The sequence below is a fragment of the Liolophura sinensis genome, chromosome 1 (genome assembly GCF_032854445.1).
Source record: "Liolophura sinensis isolate JHLJ2023 chromosome 1, CUHK_Ljap_v2, whole genome shotgun sequence".
Lineage (NCBI taxonomy): Eukaryota > Metazoa > Mollusca > Polyplacophora > Chitonida > Chitonidae > Liolophura > Liolophura sinensis.
Genome location: NC_088295.1, coordinates 87,890,888 through 87,911,680, shown reverse-complemented (window position 1 = coordinate 87,911,680; position 20,793 = coordinate 87,890,888). Strand labels below are relative to the sequence as shown.

Here is a 20,793-nt window from a genome sequence, read left to right as displayed (position 1 = left end):
TATATATATATATATATATATATATATATATATGGTAGTATGGTAGTATATATATATATACATATATATATATATATATACATATATATATATATATATATATATATATATATATATATATATATATATATAAACATTAGACTAACCGATGCTTCTTTTATTTATTGATGTTAATTTTTCATTCATACATTTTGATAAGCCAGTATATTAGTGGTCTGTGGGTGGGCAAACGACAGCAGCCATTGTGCTTCCTGTGGCTGTTCCTGTTTTTAACGACTCATTTACCGCAAACAACAGCACTGTACTACCACATCCTCAAGTTAATATATATTCGTCTGATCAACAGGATACGTGCTTCCAAACTAATTCACGAAACTGGAACAAGTGACAGTGTAAGTGTGTGTGGAGGACATGCATATCATACTATTACAACACCGTACCGATACGGCTGTAACGTTGTCGACGTGTCGTTAAGAAAAAACTATTCATTTATTAACAAAGTCTGTTATACCTGATATGGTTGATAAGTTTTCAGGGACAATACGGTTGTTATCTGATTGGCTGATGTTTGCTGCAATGCCATGGTGTGGCCGGTAATGCAAAAATGTTCATGTAATACAACATTTTCCCGCGCAATTGTTTTTGTCCCAATATGTCGTATACCACTCTGATACTGTATTTTGTTCCACACAGCAAACGTCCTATCTATATTCTGTTCATGTAGTAAATCTAATACAGTGTTTTATTTCTGCCCAGTGAATGCCTGTCTTGTATTCCGTAAATGTAGCACAACACCGCACGCGGTATTCATAACTGTAGTGTAGTGCAAGGCGAACCTGGCCCACTTTGTACAGCATTTCAACGAGTATCCGTAACTTCCGAGCAAACGTGTTACGTTGCATTGTATCTACCAAACAAATGCCAGTCCAGAATACAGCACAGGGTGACATAACTGACATTGTCACCTGGGTGAGTCAAGTGTGAGTTCCGTCTCAAACTGTTTTATGTGTAATTCCACACATTATCTTCCAAATACCGGTACATCGACACCCTCAGTGCACCTGGGAGTCGCATGTTGGAGGTTTCGATATACCACATTATAGTTTAATTTGTCATCTTCAGAAGACATTAAATCTCCTATGATATTAATATTTACTGACTCGGCAATAGATCTACTGGAACTGCTGACTAACTATCCTCGAGATGGACACGTAAGAAACCGATAGTTTCCCCAACTCAGTATCTACTGGAACTGCTGACTAACTATCCTCGAGATGGACACGTAAGAAACCGATAGTTTCCCCAACTCAGTATCTACTGGAACTGCTGACTAACTATCCTCGAGATGGACACGTAAGAAACCGATAGTTTCCCCAACTCCGTAACACATTACCCAGCTGTTAATCATTACACACGATTTCAGATCACAAAAATAGATGAAAATGCTCACCACATAGAATAATTACGCAGGCCCTGCACCAAACTGTACACTTAACCTTCGGTTACAGATTCAACGAATAAACGCTTTTACATGTACAGAAATGTTAGTACTGGATAACACACTTACAGGTCCACCCTCAACGTACCATGTTTGGACTTCGACATACACAGATAATCGGGGCATGTCACTCTTTACTGAGATAGTGCGCGTGTGATAGCTACCTGTTTACAGTGAACCATGATAGTTAACGTGATCTGTAGGCCTATGGACCATGCTTTTATCATATTAAACTACAACAACAGAACATTTTCACAACTCTGTAACAGTGAGCACATGCGGTAAAAATGGCAGGGACAAATACCTGGGTTATGCCACAAGCTTGTGTGTGATATACAAGAGTTTTCATTGTTTTATTGCTTTTACCCCAGGAGAAAACACTTCCGCTGGCGATCATATTTGAGAGCTGTAGAACTATTTTCAAATATTATATGTAGGAATACGAAGAGTGATTACACTTCCTACTCTTTGAAGATGGGATGAGGTAACACTTTGTGGAGCAGCAGAGAAGGCCAGTCGGCTGGGACAGTCAGAAAGGATGGGAATATCTAGTGGAGCAGGAGGGAAGGCCAGTCAGCTGGGACAGTCAGAAAGGATGGGAATATCTGGTGGAGCAGTAGGGAAGGGCAGTCGGCTGGGACAGTCGGAAATGATGGGCATATCTAGTGGAGCAGTAGGGAAAGGCAGTCGGATGGGACAGTCAGAAAGGATGGGAATATCTGGTGGAGCAGTAGGGAAGGGCAGTCGGCTGGGACAGTCAGAAAGGATGAGAATATCTGGTGGAGCAGTAGGGAAGGGCAGTCGGCTGGGACACTCAGAAAGGATGGGAATATCTGGTGAAGCAGTAAGGGAAGGGCAATCGGCTGGGACAGTGAGAAAGGATGGAATATTTGGTGGAGCAGTAGGGAAAGGCAGTCTCCTGGGACACTCAGAAAGGATGGGAATACCTGGTGGAGCAGTAGGGAAGGGCATTCGGCTCGGACAGTGAGAAAGGATGGGAATATCTGGTGGAGCAGTAGGGAAAGACAGTCGGCTGAGACAGTCAGAAAGGATGGGAATACCTTGTGGAGAGGTAGGGGAGGGCATTCGGCTGGGACAGTCAGAAAGGATGGAAATACCTAGTGGAGCAGTAGAGAAGGGCATTCGGCTCGGACAGTCAGAAAGGATGGGAATATCTGGTGGAGCAGTAGAGGAGGCCAGTCGGCTGGGACAGTCAGAAAGGATGGAAATACCTAGTGGAGCAGTAGGGAAGGGCATTCGGCTGTCACAGTGAGAAAGGATGGGAATATCTGTCGGAGCAGTAGAAAAGGGCAGTCGTCTGGGACAGTCAGAAAGGATGGGAATATTTGGTGGAGCAGTAGGGGAGGCCAGTCGGCTGGGACAGTCAGAAAGGATGGGAAATTTATTGGTGGAGCAGTAGGGAAGAGCAGTTGGTTGGGACAGTGAAAAAGGTTGGGAATATCTGGTGGAGCAGTGGGGAAGGGAAGTCCGCTGAGAATGTCAGAAGCGTTAATTGAACACTAGGTGGAACACTAGAGAAGGGTAGTCGGCTGGGACAATCAGAAGCTGGGATTGGAACATTTGGTGGAGTAGTGGGGATCGTCAGGGGACTGGGACAATCAGAAGGGAAGCTAACCTTGTGTGGAGCAACAGGGAAGGGCATTCGGCTGGGACAGTGAGAAAGGATGGAAATATCTGGTAGATCAGTAGAGAAGGGAAGTCCGCTGAGAATGTCATAAGCTGGAATGGAAAATTTGGTGGAGCAGTTGAGAAGGACAGTCTGCTGGGACAGTCAGAAACTGGGGTGGGAACACTTGGTGGAGCATTTGAGAAGAACAATTGTCTCGGACAATCAGAAGCTGGGATGGGAATATTTATTTATTTATTAATTGATTTGTGTTTTACGCCATACTCAAGAATATTTCACTTATACGACGGCGGCCAGCATTATGGTGGGAGGAAACCGGCAGAGCCCATTGAAAGCCCACAACCATCCGCAGGTTGGAGAGCAAGCCAACATGAGTTGGGCTTGAACTCACAGCGACCGCATTAGTGAGAGGTCTTCTGGTCATTACGCTGCGCTAGCGCGCTAACCAACTGAGTCACGGACGCTCAGTAGAGGACAGTCGGCCGGGATAGTCAGAAAGGATGGGAGCATTTGGAAGAGCATTCCGGAAGGACAGTCGGCCAGGACGGTCGAAATGGATGAGGATATTTCGAGGAGCAATAGGGAAGAGCAGTGGGCTGTGACAGCCGGAAGCTGGGATGGAAACATTTGGAGGAGCAGTACTAATGGACAGTGGGCTGGGGCAATCGGAAGGTGGGACAGAAACATTTGGTGGAGAACTGGTAAAGGACAGTCAAGTGGGACAATCGAAAGCTATTCAAACATTTGGTGCAGCAGTAGGGAAGGACAGTTGGCTGGGACAGTCGGAGGTTGGGATGAGAACACAGATATATTGTAGAGAAGGGAGCCTTAATTTATCTATTGTATAAGCTAGAGTGTGCTGATGAGAACACATTTGTGTATCCTCAGTGGGGGAGGAAAATGGTGTGGGGAGGTGGGGTGGGGGTGGGGGTGGGGGTGGGTGGTGGTTTATAATGCGCTGTGTCATAATCAGCTGTGTTACAGGTTATACTGACGATCGTTATCATCCACAAATTGATCAAAGGTCAAATACACGCTGATCTTTGCAGCCACTATCCTGTCGAGCAACTCAAGAGTTCGACATAGTACACAGTGTGTACCCTGTTTAAATTGTAACAGTTAAAAGCGTATCATTTACTAAATCAACAGATACACGAGCTAATCAACAAGCTTATCGTTCAGTCTTAACAACATACATACTGTAATCTTTGTGACCCATTTGTACCGTCCAACCTTACTCTGCGATATGAAATATATAGCCCGATTACAAGTTGGAAGTAAAGATATAAATATAGTTCGTCCATGTATCTATAAAATCGGTGGTGGGGCCTCCGTCGCTCAGTTGGTTAGCGCTAGCGCAGCGTAATGACCCAGGAGTCTCTCACCAACGCGGTTGCTTTGAGTTCAAGTCCAGCTCATGCTGGCTTCATCTCCGGCCGTAAGTGGGAAGGTCTGCCAGCAACCTGCGGATGGTCGTGGGTTTGCCCCGGGCTGTGCCCGGTTTCCACCCACCATAATGCTGGCCGCCGCCGTATAAGTGAAATATTCTTGAGTACGGCGTAAAACACCAATCAAATAAATAAATAAATAAAATTAGTGGTTTACACCAATATAAATGTAGGTCTGGCGCAGAATCATGGATGACATTACAATCAGTGAGACTATTTGCATTGCTTTCAAGTTGCTTATTTCATTTCATCTGATGGCAACAGAGCATTTAGGGTAATTCTAGACCCGTGGCATGTATATTGCTATCAACGTCACTGCCCGTTTTTCCCTCAACGTGGTGCTCGGGGCGGGAAAGTTGATATCTCCAGGTTTCCTCAGTGCTGTCATCTTTTCTCTGGTTTTGTCCCCAAAGCCGTAGTCTTTTATTTTGCTACTTCTTCGGTTGATCCGGCCGTTGTCCTTCAAGTAATCACAAAGCTCACAAAATCTGCTTAGAAACGTGAACCTTCACCTCGAAACCGCTTTTATTCTGGTTTCACACTGATGTATGTTGGGAAACCCGATCAGCAGATTTAAATTACTCAAGAACAGTTGAATTCTTAACGCTAGTGGTTTATTGAAAGACCATTTGGTTTTCCCTGCACACATCACGTATTTAAAGACTTATTTTTATATTTAGAATGTCATCCTCCCAAAGCATGTTTATCGTCTGCCGAAGACATCAGACATGATACCCCAAACTATCACATTATAGAGCGTATCAACCAGTTCTGTTTCCTTGCCATAACCTTTCAGTTCTGAGCGCCATGCGAGGCAGCAACAAGTCTTTGGTATGACCCAACCTTGGTTGGATCCAGCAGTCTCACAGATTCCAAGTGGACGCTCTAACCATTACTGACCACTGAAGCGGTCCCATAATGTGAGTGACCATTAACACGAACGGCGGTCATCACCGGTCACACGACGCATCCCACCGTTATTTCACCCCTCACACCATGTTCTCGTTATACAACCTGTCATTCCACTCACTACGAGACGTCGAACAGCCACCTATACCACCCGCCATGTAACCCGACACACCACCCTTTATAACATCTGTCTTATAACCACATATACCACCCGCCATGTAACCGGTCACACCACCCTTTATAACACCTGTCTTATAACCACATATACCACCCGCCATGTAACCGGTCACACCACCCTTTATAACATCTGTCTTATAACCACATATACCACCCGCCATGTAACCGGTCACACCACCCTTTATAACACCTGTCTTATAACCACTTATACCACCCGCCATACAATTTATTAGGAAGACAGCATGAGCTGGCCCGCCATACAATCCATCACACCAACCATTATAACACCTGCTTTACAAATACTTGTACCACCCGCTATACAACCCGTTACAATACCTGTCTTACAACCACTTATTTCACCCGCCATACAACCGGTCACACCACCCGCTATAACACCTGTCTTACAGCCATTTATACCACCCGCCATATAACCCGTCACACCACCCTTTACAACACCTGTCTTACAGCCGCTTATACCACCCGCCATGTAACCCGTCACACCACCCTTTATAACACCTGTCTTATAACCACTTATACCACCCGCCATACAATTTATTAGGAAGTCAGCATGAGCTGGCCCGCCATACAATCCATCACACCAACCATTATAACACCTGCTTTACACACTTGTGCCACCCGCTATACAACCCGTTACAATACCTGTCTTACAACCACTTATTTCACCCGCCATTCAACCGGTCACACCACCCGCTATAACACCTGTCTTACAACCACTTATACCACCCGCCATGTAACCCGTCACACCACCCTTTATAACACCTGTCTTATAACCACTTATACCACCCGCCATACAATTTATTAGGAAGTCAGCATGAGCTGGCCCGCCATACAATCCATCACACCAACCATTATAACACCTGCCTCACAAACACTTGTACCACCCGCTATACAACCCGTTACAATACCTGTCTTACAACCACTTATTTCACTCGCCATACAACCGGTCACACCACCCTTTATAACACCTGTCTTACAACCACTTATACCACCCGCCATACAACCGGTCACACCACCCTTTATAACACCTGTCTTACAACCACTTATACCACCTGTCATGAAATCCGACACGCCACCCTTTATATAACACTTGACCTAAAACCACTTATACCAACCGCCATGTAACCCGACACACCTCCCATTATAACACCTGCCATACAACCACTTATACTACCGGCCATGTAACCGGTCACACAACCCGTTATAACACGTGACATACAACCACTTAAACGACCCGCCATGTAACCCGTCACACCACCCGTTATAACATCTGCCTTACAGCCACTTATACCACCTGCCATACAACCGGTTACTGTTACCCATCTGCAGCTTGTATTCTAACAGTAACGTTCATCTTTTCTGTATTCTACGATTTACAATGTCGTCGCTGCTTAGAATTAACACATCTTGCTATTCATCGTTTCTCTACTCTACACTTTACAATGGCGTCGCTGCTTCAACATAAGACACTTTACGGTTCATCATTTCTGTATTCTACACTTTACAATGTCCTCGATGCTTCAATTTACCACACCTTGTATTCTACACTTTATTATGTGGTCGCTATTTCAAATTTGCTCTTGGACCGTCCCATTCACCTTTTCTTTATTCTACACTTTACAATGTTGTTGCTGCTTTATTCTAGCACATCGTACGATTTACGTTTTCTTTTTTCTACAATTTATAGCCTCACTCTGTCACTGTCACTTCACTTGACAACTCATTGTTATCCATCTCATCTGTATCATTAGGGATACTTCACTGTGTCACTCTGACTTGATAACTCTCTGTCATCCTCCTCATCCATATCAAAACGGATACATCACTGTGTTACTCTGACTTGACAACTCACTATCAGCAGTCTAATTTGTATCAGAGGTGATGTCTCACTCTGTAATTCTGACTTCACAACTCACTATTATCCGTCTCATCTATACCAGACGAGATATCTCACTTTGTCACTCACTGTGTTACCCATATAATGTTGTTTATGATACTGATATTAAATTATTTCCAGGGATTTTGTTATTATGTTTTTCATCTTGGAAATGTTTGGTTACCTGGTTTTATGGATTTCCCAGTTGTCCATTAAACAAGGGGAAATATTTGGTTGTGGACTATTAAACCAGTGAAGTTCCTTCGTTCTTGACCAATAAACCAGTGCAGACCGGTTAATATACTTTGTTGTAGACCACCGAAGCCGTTTATACTATGGATATGATTGGTTGTAGACCACTGAAGCCGTGGATACTATGGATATGATTGGTTGTAGACCACTGAAACAGTGGATAATGATGGACACGCTTGGTTGTAGACCATTCAAACAGTGGGTAACAATGGATATGCTTGGTTGTAGACCACTAAAACTGAGGATACCGATAGATTTGCTGGGTTGTAAACCACAGAAGCAGTGGATACCGATCGACATGCTTGTTTGTAGACCACTGAAGCAATGAATACCGGTGGATATGATTGGTTGTAGACACCTGGAGCAGTGGATAACGATGGATATGCTTGGTTGTAAACCACTCAATCTGTCGATACCGATGAATGAATTAGACAACTAGTGGAGCGGATACCGATGGATATTGTTGGTTGTAGATCAATAAAGTAGTGCATTCCAATCAATTCCAATCGTTGTAGACTGTTTGAAGCTTTGGATATGCTTGGAAGATAACAACTAAAGGAGTGGATACCAGATGTGCTTAACGTGAGAAGACAAATTTTTATCATTGGCATCAAGAGTGAATTTTGGAGCAGAAATTGTTATAAAGCAATTTCAGTTTTTAAGGAACGTATAAAATTGTGGAAAAGTTGAAGCACTGAACGTGTTAATTTTTGACATGGTAATATTTTTATGGTATAAGTTTGCTTTATCACAAATCCCTAGTTCTCGATTATGGTGAAGATCTTGTACACCTGTGTGATGAGTTTTTGGCGAAAATGAAACCAAACACATTGATTGGATGTACCTTTTATATTATATAGTTTCTAAGGTGTTCATTATCTCTTGGCTGTCACGCATGTCATTTCCGTCATGTTTTGCTCAATTCTTTCTTTGGTTAGTTGCCAATTGGATGTTTTGTCCACTTGTCCGTCATTGCTAGGAATTTTGACTAGGCCTTTGCACAGCTTCTCTCCTTCACATGGCAAGAAAGTTTCCAGTCTCAAAGTATTACACCGGAGTGAAGATTATTTAAGAATCACATTTTCTTTTTTGACATTCAACTGGTATACCAGCTTAAGGTTTAAACCTACATTTCAACGGATGCCCGGTAGAAATCTCTGTTTAAGCAAATTACCAGTAATTACAGTTGTAATTGCAAATTTGCTGTGGTGTCAATTATGTACTTAATAATAACTGATGCACAATCGTTGTAAGAAGAGTAAATATCTGTTCAGAAAAATAAAGATAATACAGTTGCTTGCAGACAACGAAAGTGTTTTATTAGTTTCACCAAAATAATATCATACACCATATAACCATATGAACTTAAACACATTGGGATCCGTCGTTACGCATGATTAGGCCTAAATACGAATTCAGTTATATAAATTTAAGCATAAAGACATACATGTACATGTGGGGTAACACACACCAGTGGACATAAGAACGAGAGATTTAGTTTAGGTTTTTGCTATTCCGAAAACGTGTAATATGGTACAGGTTCGATATTACAAGATCCTTGCAGTCAGCATCCCATTAGACCCCACAATGTAAAAACGAACCCCAAAATCAAAATTTAAGGTATAAATGCCAAACGCTTACTTATCTAACGAAATAAAATTTTTTACAGTGTAAAATAGAGGGTTTCTAAGATTATTTATTAATCTCTGTTTCCAGCAATAAACAACATTCACGATTACCTGAACTTCAGGTGCTTTGTACCAGATTTAGTAAGCCACGATATGTTTAATAAGTTTAAGGTTAATAAAATGTTTAACACGGCACTGCTATGATCTCGATTCACATGTTAACATTAAAATTGTTTGTTTGTTTTTAATGTCATACAAATCCGAAGTTGAGAACAACAGTGAACGTTATGTTTTAAGTACACAATGTTTTACTAATACATTGTTCAACCACATTGTTCAACCTCGAATGCCAATACACATTGACATGGGAACTCACCAGCCGCTAACCAGTACATGATTTTCAAGAAATCAGTCCAACGTGCCCGGTCGCAAACCTCCCAAATGCCATGATTAAGACAGTGATACACAATTTGACAATCCTGGAAAGACCAAGACGGTGATATACAGTTTGACAATCCTGGTCTCTTAGACATTGTATTTCACTTACAGGAGTCGAAAACCTCAAGCTTTTTTCCCGACTACCCAAACATTTTGCCCAGTTTACTGGTTACACTACTGATGACATTTTTCGTCTTTACCATTAGCCATTGGCGGTTTCTCTTCAACTTTTACTACCTTCTCGTCAGCCTGCATTGCCACGGAAGAGAGCTTTGAAAGAGTGGTGGAGGGTTGAATATACTTCTTAGCCCCTTTGCCTCGACATCTGATCAGATCAAAAAACCGCTGCCGGAATCTTCTGCCGCTTACAACATACACCCAGAAGTTGATAGCGTGATTCATGCTCGAAAGGAAAAAGAAAAACGCGCTGAGGAACGTATAAGTGGCGTATTCTTCTGCTGTTGCTTCATAATTCCACTGGGATGAGCGAACATGGAGAAAGAAAACCATGTTTGGTGTTAGGAGAATGAGAGAGATCACACTAGCAGAGACTAGCATGATGGTAATGCTCAGATTGGGGTTCTTTGTTTCGTCAATTTGGTTCGTCAATCTCTGCTTCCGCTTGGATGACAGGCGCAGGCCGCAGATGATCATGGCGTTGCAGAAAGTAAGGATAGGCCAAGGAACCAGAATGTACACAGAATGGTCGACAAAAGTCCACTTGCTGATGAAATCGGCGTAGGAGGGTTCATATCGGCAGAACCAGGCGCCGATTGGGGTCAAGTAAGAGTGGGGTATGTAAGTATAAGGAATGTTCATCGCCGCGATACAGACTAGCATGATTAAGCTGACGCCTGCCGCACGCCTCGTTGTACAAATGTTGGACACTTTCAGTGGCAGCCAGACGGCAATAAAACGCTCTCCTGTGATGGCCACCATTAACCAGACGGAATAGTGCATCAGCACAGAACCGGTGAATAAATACAGTCGGCATGCCTCCGACGGCATCCAAACCTTCAGGGTGGGGATGAGGAGCCAGAACAGCCCGTCCCACACTATATAGAGTAAATCCACCATAGCCAGTATGGTGATGAATACAGTAGACGATGACACGGGCCGTATTTTAGAAGACGTCAAGCAGCTGAAAATGTTGCTGGGGATGCCTATACCCCAGAGGAGGTACGTGGTAACGTCATACAGCTTCAGAGCGGCAACAAAGGTATAAATCTGCAAGAGGTCAGCCTCTGAAAACCCCCCTGCCGACGCACCCTTGGCAGAAGACGTGCCGTTTAACCAGACGAATGGGTCCATAGTTGTTGAATTGTTCACTGCCATTATTAGCTCGAGTGCTGAGTTCGAGATGAGCCCCTGAAAAACCAACATCAGTTCAATTTAATCTACCTCATCCATATGACCCGATCTACATCCTGGTCACTTTATAAATCAATTCTAGAGGTACAATTATAATAAATGTTGGTAAAATGCCCTCCCTAATATTTGGGCGAAAAATTTAACGAACAAATCTTTCGTGTATCATATCATTTTTAGCCAAAAATTGGTTTATACTATTTTGAAAAAACTTTAGAAAAGTTAGCACCATACTCAATGTTATTTTATTTATTTAATAGTTTTGTGGGTGGACCAGAATATAACCATTTTATAAATGTTTAATCTGTTATTTACTTATTTATTTCATTGATGTTTTACGCCGTATTCAAGAAAACTGTAATCTGTTATCTTTTTGCATCACTTACTTGACACAAATGGTCTTTAGTCACGATTTTCCTTCAGTCAGAAATCCTGTTTAGAATACCACTTTTGAATTCTGTGAAACATCAAAATAACAGCTATAAAAATAAAATGTAAAGAAAAATCCCCAACTTGAAGGTAAGTAATAGAACGATTGTACTCGTTCATTGACTGTTTGTCTAATTTATATGTGACGATAAAAGTTTTTGGACAGCAAGGTTAAATCACCTGCATGTAGTCTTACAGTTCTAGTGTTGCTAGACACATTTAACTGTTGTGCCATGACATTGTCATTTAGTCCAGCAAAGGAATACAGTCTGCATATGTTGCTTTTTTCAGTGGCTGTGTAAAGCCATTAAATAATGACTTAATACGAATAAGGTAATGATGTGTAGTCTTTCTCGTTCCGCTAAATATTAACTTCTGCCTTTGACAGTCTTTACTTTTTGTATTTTACTATTGACCATTTTCGCGGGGCAAACGGACAAACCTAAGTGGGTACTAGGTTTGTATAAACGGCAGATGAGTTAAATGTTATTCTTTCTGAAGATATTTTGGGGGTTTCATATTCCAAAGAAGAATCTTTAGTAGAAGCTGATTATATATAGCGTAGGTATAATCTGGTGTAAAAATTGATATTTGGCCCACCATGTAAAATAAAGATTTCCAGACTGCGTGATTATATTTAACCATATTTTCTACTTTGTAAACCTCTGGAATATTAAATGTTAACAAACCATCGATCTTACATAAAAATATATACCGAGTACGTGTATGGAATGCCGATGTACACCATTAATGATTTCCTACACAGAGATAAGTAATTTCTCTCCTTGTAGGTACTATTCAATAGGCACAGCTGGTAACATTTTTGAAAACAACCCAAACACGATGGCAGTGATCTTTACATTTACATTTTCATTATGGAATATGTTTCAACTAAATTCTTTACTGGAGGAGTTCCGAAAAATTGTTTTATTTTTTAAACTCTGCATTAAATCTTACCGCTGTTGGACGCACACTGGAGTAAAAATAAATTTTTGACTGGCAATAGTATTGTAGTCTTTATAACCAAGCAACCTTTAACATAATTTAATCAATATTAACTGAACATAAACTCATTACTACATTGATAAAGTGTAACTACTGTATAAATAGTGGGAGTTTGCCTTACCTGTTTTGTCCGAATATACTTTTGGACTTACACCAATGATTATAAGACGAAGCTACAATCCGGTGCTTGCAGATGGTATCAGTAATCTGAGGTGTTCCAGCTTAAGCCACAACCATGCAGACTGCGGCTTTTTCTTTGATGGGCAAAGTTTTGTCTGACCACACCCAATAAATGAATAATTAATGTGATGTGTATGTGATGTTAAATCGTATAGAGGCGTGAGATCTCACACGTCCCTCTGTGACCTATTGGGATCCTTCATGCTCAGCCACCATCAAAGCAGCCTACCAGGTAGACAACAGTAATCAATAATATGCCAATGATTGGTTCCAACCAGCATTAAGACATCAACGAAAATCTAATGCTAAATATCCAAGACAGACGCGAAAAATCACACTGACAAACCTTAAAAGCGTTTCAGCCAAACTTCGATTACTTCATTTCGAAAACATATAGAACATGGTCAATAATAGACAATCGATTCAAGGCTTACTTTAGTATAGTGGATTTTGGAAGACATCGGAAGATTGATGTATAGGTCTTGTTAAATTCATATTGCCGTACTCTAGTCGTACATACACGAAGTTGTTCCTTTTTGTTCTCCATTTTGCGATTTGGATACAAGATGGATTGTGCTTATTTCATTTGCACAAGTGCAAAAACACCGTTGTTTACAGACAAGGCTATATTTCAAAGTCATGTTAACAGAGGAACGAATGAAGCTGCTGTAAATGCAGTTAATTACACAATGAATACGGGTGGATTTGACTCTGTCTTGAGTTGTTTCTGGTGTATGAATTGGGATCATTATGGCCAACAGATAACGCAGTGACAAACGCAAATTCTGAAGCCAAAATCCACACGAAGACTTTCTGAATATGTCTTACGGCTTTCCTGTCGTTTGGGATGTCTTGTCATTACCTTTATCGACCGAGATCAGCCAGCAAGTATCAAGCGGAAACAAGCCACTATCTGAGGTTGGCGATCCGGTAGTGCAGCCCCACGAACTCACAGCACCAACTTCGTCACTTCCGGTCATTCCGGAAACTCTCGTAAGGAGGAAATGATGATGACTAGTCATTAGCTGTGGCTGCCTTACACCTTTGCTGCACACATAACACGAGCTGAACATGAACAGTGCTGTCAATCAATGAAACCTTTTGTTATTGTTTACTTTCTGAGGTCGGTAACAACGCTAAATAAATTATTAAGTCCGGGAAAGAATACGTAGCGTGGAGACCTTTTAAATGCGTTTTTCGTCCGTGAAGATGAAACTTTTTCGACATATATGCATATTTATTTCACAATATCCTTCACTTTCAGAGAGAATTCTTGACATTCTTATTGTTAAATTCATATAATAAATATATAAATCCGCTCTTTCCCTGAATAGGGCTGAGGACGTTAACTTTAAAAATGAATCAACTTGTGTAAAATGCACTCAGAGATGTGTCTTCCAGGTTTCATTTTGTATCTACCATTTGATATTCATTTGATATTCTACCGGTGAAAACAAGACAAATCAAACGGCACATTCCATGCAAACGACGTGTGGGGGCATTGTTTCTACTCTAGAATCATTCTTTGTTCACTCACATTGAAGATTGCTCTTAGACAGAAGACTAGACGTTTACTTATTTATTCTGGACTAGTGAAATTGTTTAGTTTTTACTGATAAAAGTAGTTCTGGGCGTGCTTAGTTTCTCGATGAACATGTTTGCTTGCCATGGGAAACTCATGAAGAAGGAATCCGGGAACTGACAGTATACTATTCAACACTGCAAAACAGCGTTTGGCAAACAAATCAATCAATATTCGGATTTCTCAGCAGCGTTCAAAACAAGGGACTGTCCAGCTGGGGTGTTTCGTGACCCATTCGCTGCCAGACAATGCTAGATGCCAGGGAAGCAGAATTAGTTTTATACAGGCGCCAACACGTCACAGAGGGAGGGAGTTTGGTCAAAGAACAAATGGCCATTCTACGCGTGAGTTTCTGGTATCGTGTCGGGTGATTGAACGGTGAAAAAATAGATCCTGTTGTACCTGACACAGCGCTTAACAAATACCACACAATCGTCAGTCTTGACACTATTATATGTCCTATAATATTGATACCTATCAAACGGCTAGAGTAAAATGGGCTTCTATTTGATACAGCAAATATTGAGCCAGGAGGTCTCGTGCAGATGTATATGAACTTAACACACGACAATAAATATCACCTCATGAAACCTTTCATTTCTTTATGAGAGAGCCAACAGACTATGCGCGTTTCCCTCAGCCCAAAAACGAACAGCGAAAACCACGATAGCTGATCGATATGCACGGGCAGTATTTCTTTGCAATCTGTAAGAACAATACAGATTATAGCTCAACATGTAATGTCGGAGTCACAGAATATGTATGTATGTATGTATGTATGTATGTATGTATGTATGTATGTATGTATGTATGTGCGCACGCACGCACGCACGCACGCACACGCACATACACACATACACACATACACACACATACATACACACATACATACATACATACATACATACATACATACATACATACATACATACATACATACATACATACATACATACATACATACATACATACATACATACATACATGGGGTTTTACGTCGTACTTAACATTGTTTTGACATATGATATATTTGTGTGATTTCCCTTAGTCTAATTCAGCAATAGCCATATTGAACACCTCTGGCAATGTCTTCCTTCCAGTTGCCGTGTGGTCAGTTGAACGTTCGCTGTTTATTGCTTTCACCACTGCCACTACTAGTAGATGCCAGAAAAAAGCTCTCTCTCTCAAGTTTTGTTTCTATCAATAGTTGATAAATGTGTATTCTTCATTATCTCAGATATGCACATCCTAACGGGCACTAGAATCGATGTTATTTATGATTGTTTCCTAAATACGTTGACACTAGTAATGAAGCTAAACGTAAACAAGTTCACGTGCGTCATACAGGGCCCAAAGTTCAAGGTTGTCTAGTGGTGGCAGTGATGGAAAACAAGCTTGGAGGGATAGGAGTATGATTGCACACAGTTTGGCGAACTACCCCCGGATAATATTCTACATCTACATATGTATTTCTTAAGCAAAAAGCAATAAATACATAAATAAACTTTTTCAATAATGAGTAAGAGTAAGTGAGCCCAGCACCTGTATTGTTGATTATCTACACAATGCACGTTCAAACACTTTTTCTTTTGATCAACTTCTCCAAACTAAATAAATGATCACATCCAAGATATTACCAATTTGTTGAATGAACTATTGTTTGCTGATGACACAAGTGTTATGCTCTGACAACTGTTACCATGGAACAAATTGTTTATTTGGATACTTGCAAATTAGCTAACGCGTAAAGTAGTAAGACCAAATTTATGTTTGAATAACCATTCAGAAATGAGCACCCTGAAGTTAACAGGGGGTTAGCTATTAGTTATTCAAATAAAAAATAACCCACTCAATCAAGAAACAGTATAGTCAATCGGAATGTGAAACAGGTAATAGCGTCTTGAATGGGTTGATGTATTTATGCGTCGAAACAGTCATTCGTTTACCAGCCGAAATGGGCGTTCCGGCCAATAATCACAAAGCCAATTCCCACAGCTACATTTACGCAAGCCATCAATGAATTACGAAAACATATAAAGTACGAAGTTAGGACGAAATCATGAAAACAGAACCTGTCAACAGTTTTCGGTGATGATGGAAAAGCGGTAGTAATGTTCTAACTGGTCATATATCCAACGCGGCAATGTAAGTCAACACAAAGAATACATGTCACCATGCCAGTGACTTTGACTCCCTTGTCCACATTTACTTACGAGAGAATTATATTCTTTGTAAAAGTTAAGAAACTTACCGTGAAAACGTTTGATGGAATAGCCTTGACACACCAACTTTCGCGGTAGTAACTGATAGAATTCGTCACACAACACAAGGACTTAACAAATGCCACAACACGAAATGTACACACGCCATACCCAGGACTCTTCGGTATATTACTATACAAGTGAGGATAATATTACGAAGTCAAATTGAAACGATCAGTTCGATGTATGAAAGAGCAATGAAGAAAAGCATAAAGAAACAGGCAACAAGAGTTACAAAATACGGTGCTGATATTACTGTGAACTGAATGATCTGACAGGTATGCCATCAATGCAATTATGCGATGAATAAGATACAGTAGTTCACAGATCCAAGTAAGGTGGTGCAAATGGTAATGGTTAGTTGAATAGAAAGATATCCGACGAAAGTAACGGTGCTGTAAACAAAGAAGCAGACTCGAATCAGGCTGAAGGACTGAAAAGTTTTACATTTTACAATTTTATGTTTTGTAACATATGTCCAAAACCCAAATTCAAATTGTGCAGAGAGCAAGAAATAATTTTGGTCATCATTTTTGGCAGGAATTCACGTTTGAAAACTTAAATATTTGCGCTGATTTCGTGAGGAAAGGGTGGCTTATTTGATGATGTGAAACTTTGAAATTATGTCTATACATAGATATTTCCTCGCCTGATGCTTCAATGTAAATATTGAGGCTAAACCTCTTGTTCAAATAGGTCATTGAAGAAACAATGTCAGGGAATACCTGTGTGCGCAGCGATTGTGCATGACTGAACAGCCATTGGTGTGAACAGTCAGTTCTGATGTAGACATCAATGTACATGTACATTCATATTCAGATTTATTCACCACCAATAAAGTACACATTATTCAATAGTGGATATCAGTGTGACGGGGAATTAAACCCTGCATGGCTTGAGTTATCACTGATGTTATGTACAAGGAATTAGTGGATCGGGTCATGGCATGGCATTAAAAGTGGAAATTAATTAAAAATGTTAGTTTGAGTTTTATGGGACGCTTGTTCTTTAATCTTATCTTTAAAGTTTGGATATGAAGGTATGGGTTAGTTCTGCAGCATGGTTTACACAAATTTAACCTGCTTCCTTTGGTCTGAAAATAATGTTCATTTGAAACCTTCTTAAAATATCGTTTAAACTATTCAGGTACTTCACAGTGTTTATATATAAATATTTGGCATATCTACGAGCGCATAAATGAGTTACATAATCAAGAGTATCTCAAAGAGTGCAGAAAAAATTAATATTCTCATAACCCTTGTTTGAAGAGGAGCAACAGGTCTAAAATAATTTCACAGTGTAACAGATAAGGACAGACAGGATTTATTTATTTATTTGATTGGTGTCTTACGCCGTACTCAAGAATATTTCACTTATACGACGGAGGTCAGCATTATGGTGGGGGGTTATTCGAATTACTAGTAACTATCCAGCAGCGGGTTAGTTATTCGAAATCAGTTATTAAATAGAATAACCAATAACAAACCAGCAGCGGGTTAGCTATTCCAATTACTAGTTACTAACCAGCAGCAGGTCAGTTATTAGAGCAACCATTAAATAACCCAGCTGTCGATTTGTTAAAATCAGTTATTCAAATAACTAATAACTAACCCAACAGTGGGTTAGTTTTTAGAACCAGCAGCAGTTAGTTATTTCAATAACCCAGCAGTGGGCTAGTAATTCGAAATCAGTCATTCGAATAACTAATAACAAGCACAGCGGCAGGTTAGTTATTCGAAATCAGTTATTAAATCGAATAACTAATAGCAGACACATCAGCAGATTAGGTATTTGAAATTACTTTTTTATATTATTAATGACCAGTAACTAACTAGCAGCAGGCTAGTTATTCAAATTACCAATATCTAACCCAGCAACCAGTTAGTTATTCAATATCAGTTTTTTGAGTAACTAATAAATTACCAGCAGCGGGTTTGTTATTCGAAATCAGTTATTTATTCCGATAACCGATAACCAATAACCAACTAGCAGTGGGCTAGTTATTCGAATTACCAATATCTCAGCCAGCAACCAGCTAGTTATTCAAAATCAGTTTTTTGCATAACTAATAACAAACACAACAGCAGGTTAATTATTCGAATAACTAATAAGCAACCAATCGCGGGTTAGTTATTGGTTATTCGATTTACCATTCGCTGCTGGTTAGTTACTAGTTATTTGAATAACTAACCCACTGATAGTTCGAATATGTAACTGCTGTGTTAGTTATTCAAATAAATGATTTTAAATAACTAACCTGCTGTTGGTTAGTTATTCGTTATTCGAATATCTAACCCGCTGCTGTGTCAGTCATTAGTTATTCGAATAACTGATTTTGAATAACTAACCCGCTGCTAGTTCGAATAATTAACTTGTTGCTATGTTAGTTATTCAAATAACTAATTTCAAATAACTAACCCGCTGCTGGTTAGATATTGGTTGTTGCAATAATTCACCTATTTACCTATCTCTCTGTTAGTTAGTTCTTAGTTATTCGATTACCGAAATCACTGTTAGTTCGTTATTAGTTAACTGAATAACTAACCCGCTGCTGTAATAGTTATTAGTTATTCAAATAACTGATTTGGAATAACCACACCGCTGCTGGGTTAGATAATGGTTATTCCAATAACTAACCTGCTGCTGTGTTAGTTTTCAGTTATTCAAATAACTGATTTGGAATAACTAAAGAGCAACAAGTGTATTATTAGTTATACGATTACCTAACTCACTGATAGTTAGTTATTAGTTAATCGAATGACTTATCCGCTGTTGGTTAGTTATTAGTTATTCAAATAACTTACCCAGTGCTGGCTTAGTAAGTAATTAACCCGCTGCTGAGATAGTTATTAGTTATTCGAATGACTAATAACAAGTTGCTAACTTCAGAAATGATAGAAATATCAGTTAATCTCGATGGGCCATATCAATGCCTCGTTCAAATTAACTGTCAGGCAATATTGGTCTGCTATCGCATATGAGGCATGGTGTTAATATCAAAACGACACGCGCTTGTACTATATTACTCTCTTGTGTGTCCCATCGGCCTCCGTGGCTCAGTTGGTTAACGCGCTAGCACAGCGTAATGACCCAGAAGCCTCTTGAGTACGGCGTAAGACACCAATCAAATAAATAAGTCTTGTGTGTCCTTATCTGTTACACTGTGAAATTATTTTAGACCTGTTGCTCCTCTTCAAACAAGGGTTATGAGAATATTAATTTTTTCTGCACTCTTTGAGATACTCTTGATTTTGTAACTCATTTATGCGCACGTAGATATGCCAAATATTTATATATAAACACTGTGAAGTACCTGAATAGTTTAAACGATATTTTAAGAAGGTTTCAAATGAACATTATTTTCAGACCAAAGGAAGCAGGTTAAATTTGTGTAAACCATGCTGCAGAACTAACCTGTATCTTCATATCCAAACTTTAAAGATAAGATTAAAGAACAAGCGTCCCATAAAACTCAAACTAACATTTTTAATTAATTTCCACTTTTAATGCCATGCCATGACCCGATCCACTAATTCCTTGTACATAACATCAGTGATAACTCAAGCCATGCAGGGTTTAATTCCCCGTCACACTGATATCCACTATTGAATAATGTGTACTTTATTGGTGGTGAATAAATCTGAATATGAATGTACATGTACATTGATGTCTACATCAGAACTGACTGTTCACACCAATGGCTGTTCAGTCATGCACAATCGCTGCGCACACAGGTATTCCCTGACATTGTTTCTTCAATGACCTATTTGAACAAGAGGTTTAGTCTCAATATTTACATTGAAGCATCAGGCGAGGAAATATCTATGTATAGACATAATTTCAAAGTTTCACATCATCAAATAAGCCACCCTTTCCTCACGAAATCAGCGCAAATATTTAAATTTTCAAACGTGAATTCCTGCCAAAAATGATGACCAAAATTATTTCTTGCTCTCTGCACAATTTGAATTTGGGTTTTGGACATATGTTACAAAACATAAAATTGTAAAATGTAAAACTTTTCAGTCCTTCAGCCTGACTCGGGTCTGCTTCTTTGTTTACAGCACCGTTACTTT

At 39.9% G+C, this 20,793-nt stretch overlaps 2 protein-coding genes across 2 annotated transcripts; one reads left to right on the top strand and one right to left on the bottom strand.

Moving 5' to 3' along the window:
- Positions 1-1,345: 1,345 nt before the first annotated feature.
- Positions 1,346-2,486, top strand: LOC135465213 (uncharacterized PE-PGRS family protein PE_PGRS10-like). The gene is made up of 2 exons (XM_064742591.1): positions 1,346-1,353; positions 1,973-2,486. The coding sequence occupies exons 1-2, from the start codon at positions 1,346-1,348 to the stop codon at positions 2,484-2,486; spliced, it is 522 nt and encodes a 173-aa protein (XP_064598661.1).
- Positions 2,487-10,066: 7,580 nt separating this feature from the next.
- Positions 10,067-11,227, bottom strand: LOC135465197 (FMRFamide peptide receptor frpr-18-like). The gene has a single exon (XM_064742590.1). It carries the CDS (start codon positions 11,225-11,227, stop codon positions 10,067-10,069), a length of 1,161 nt encoding a protein of 386 aa, XP_064598660.1.
- Positions 11,228-20,793: the final 9,566 nt, after the last annotated feature.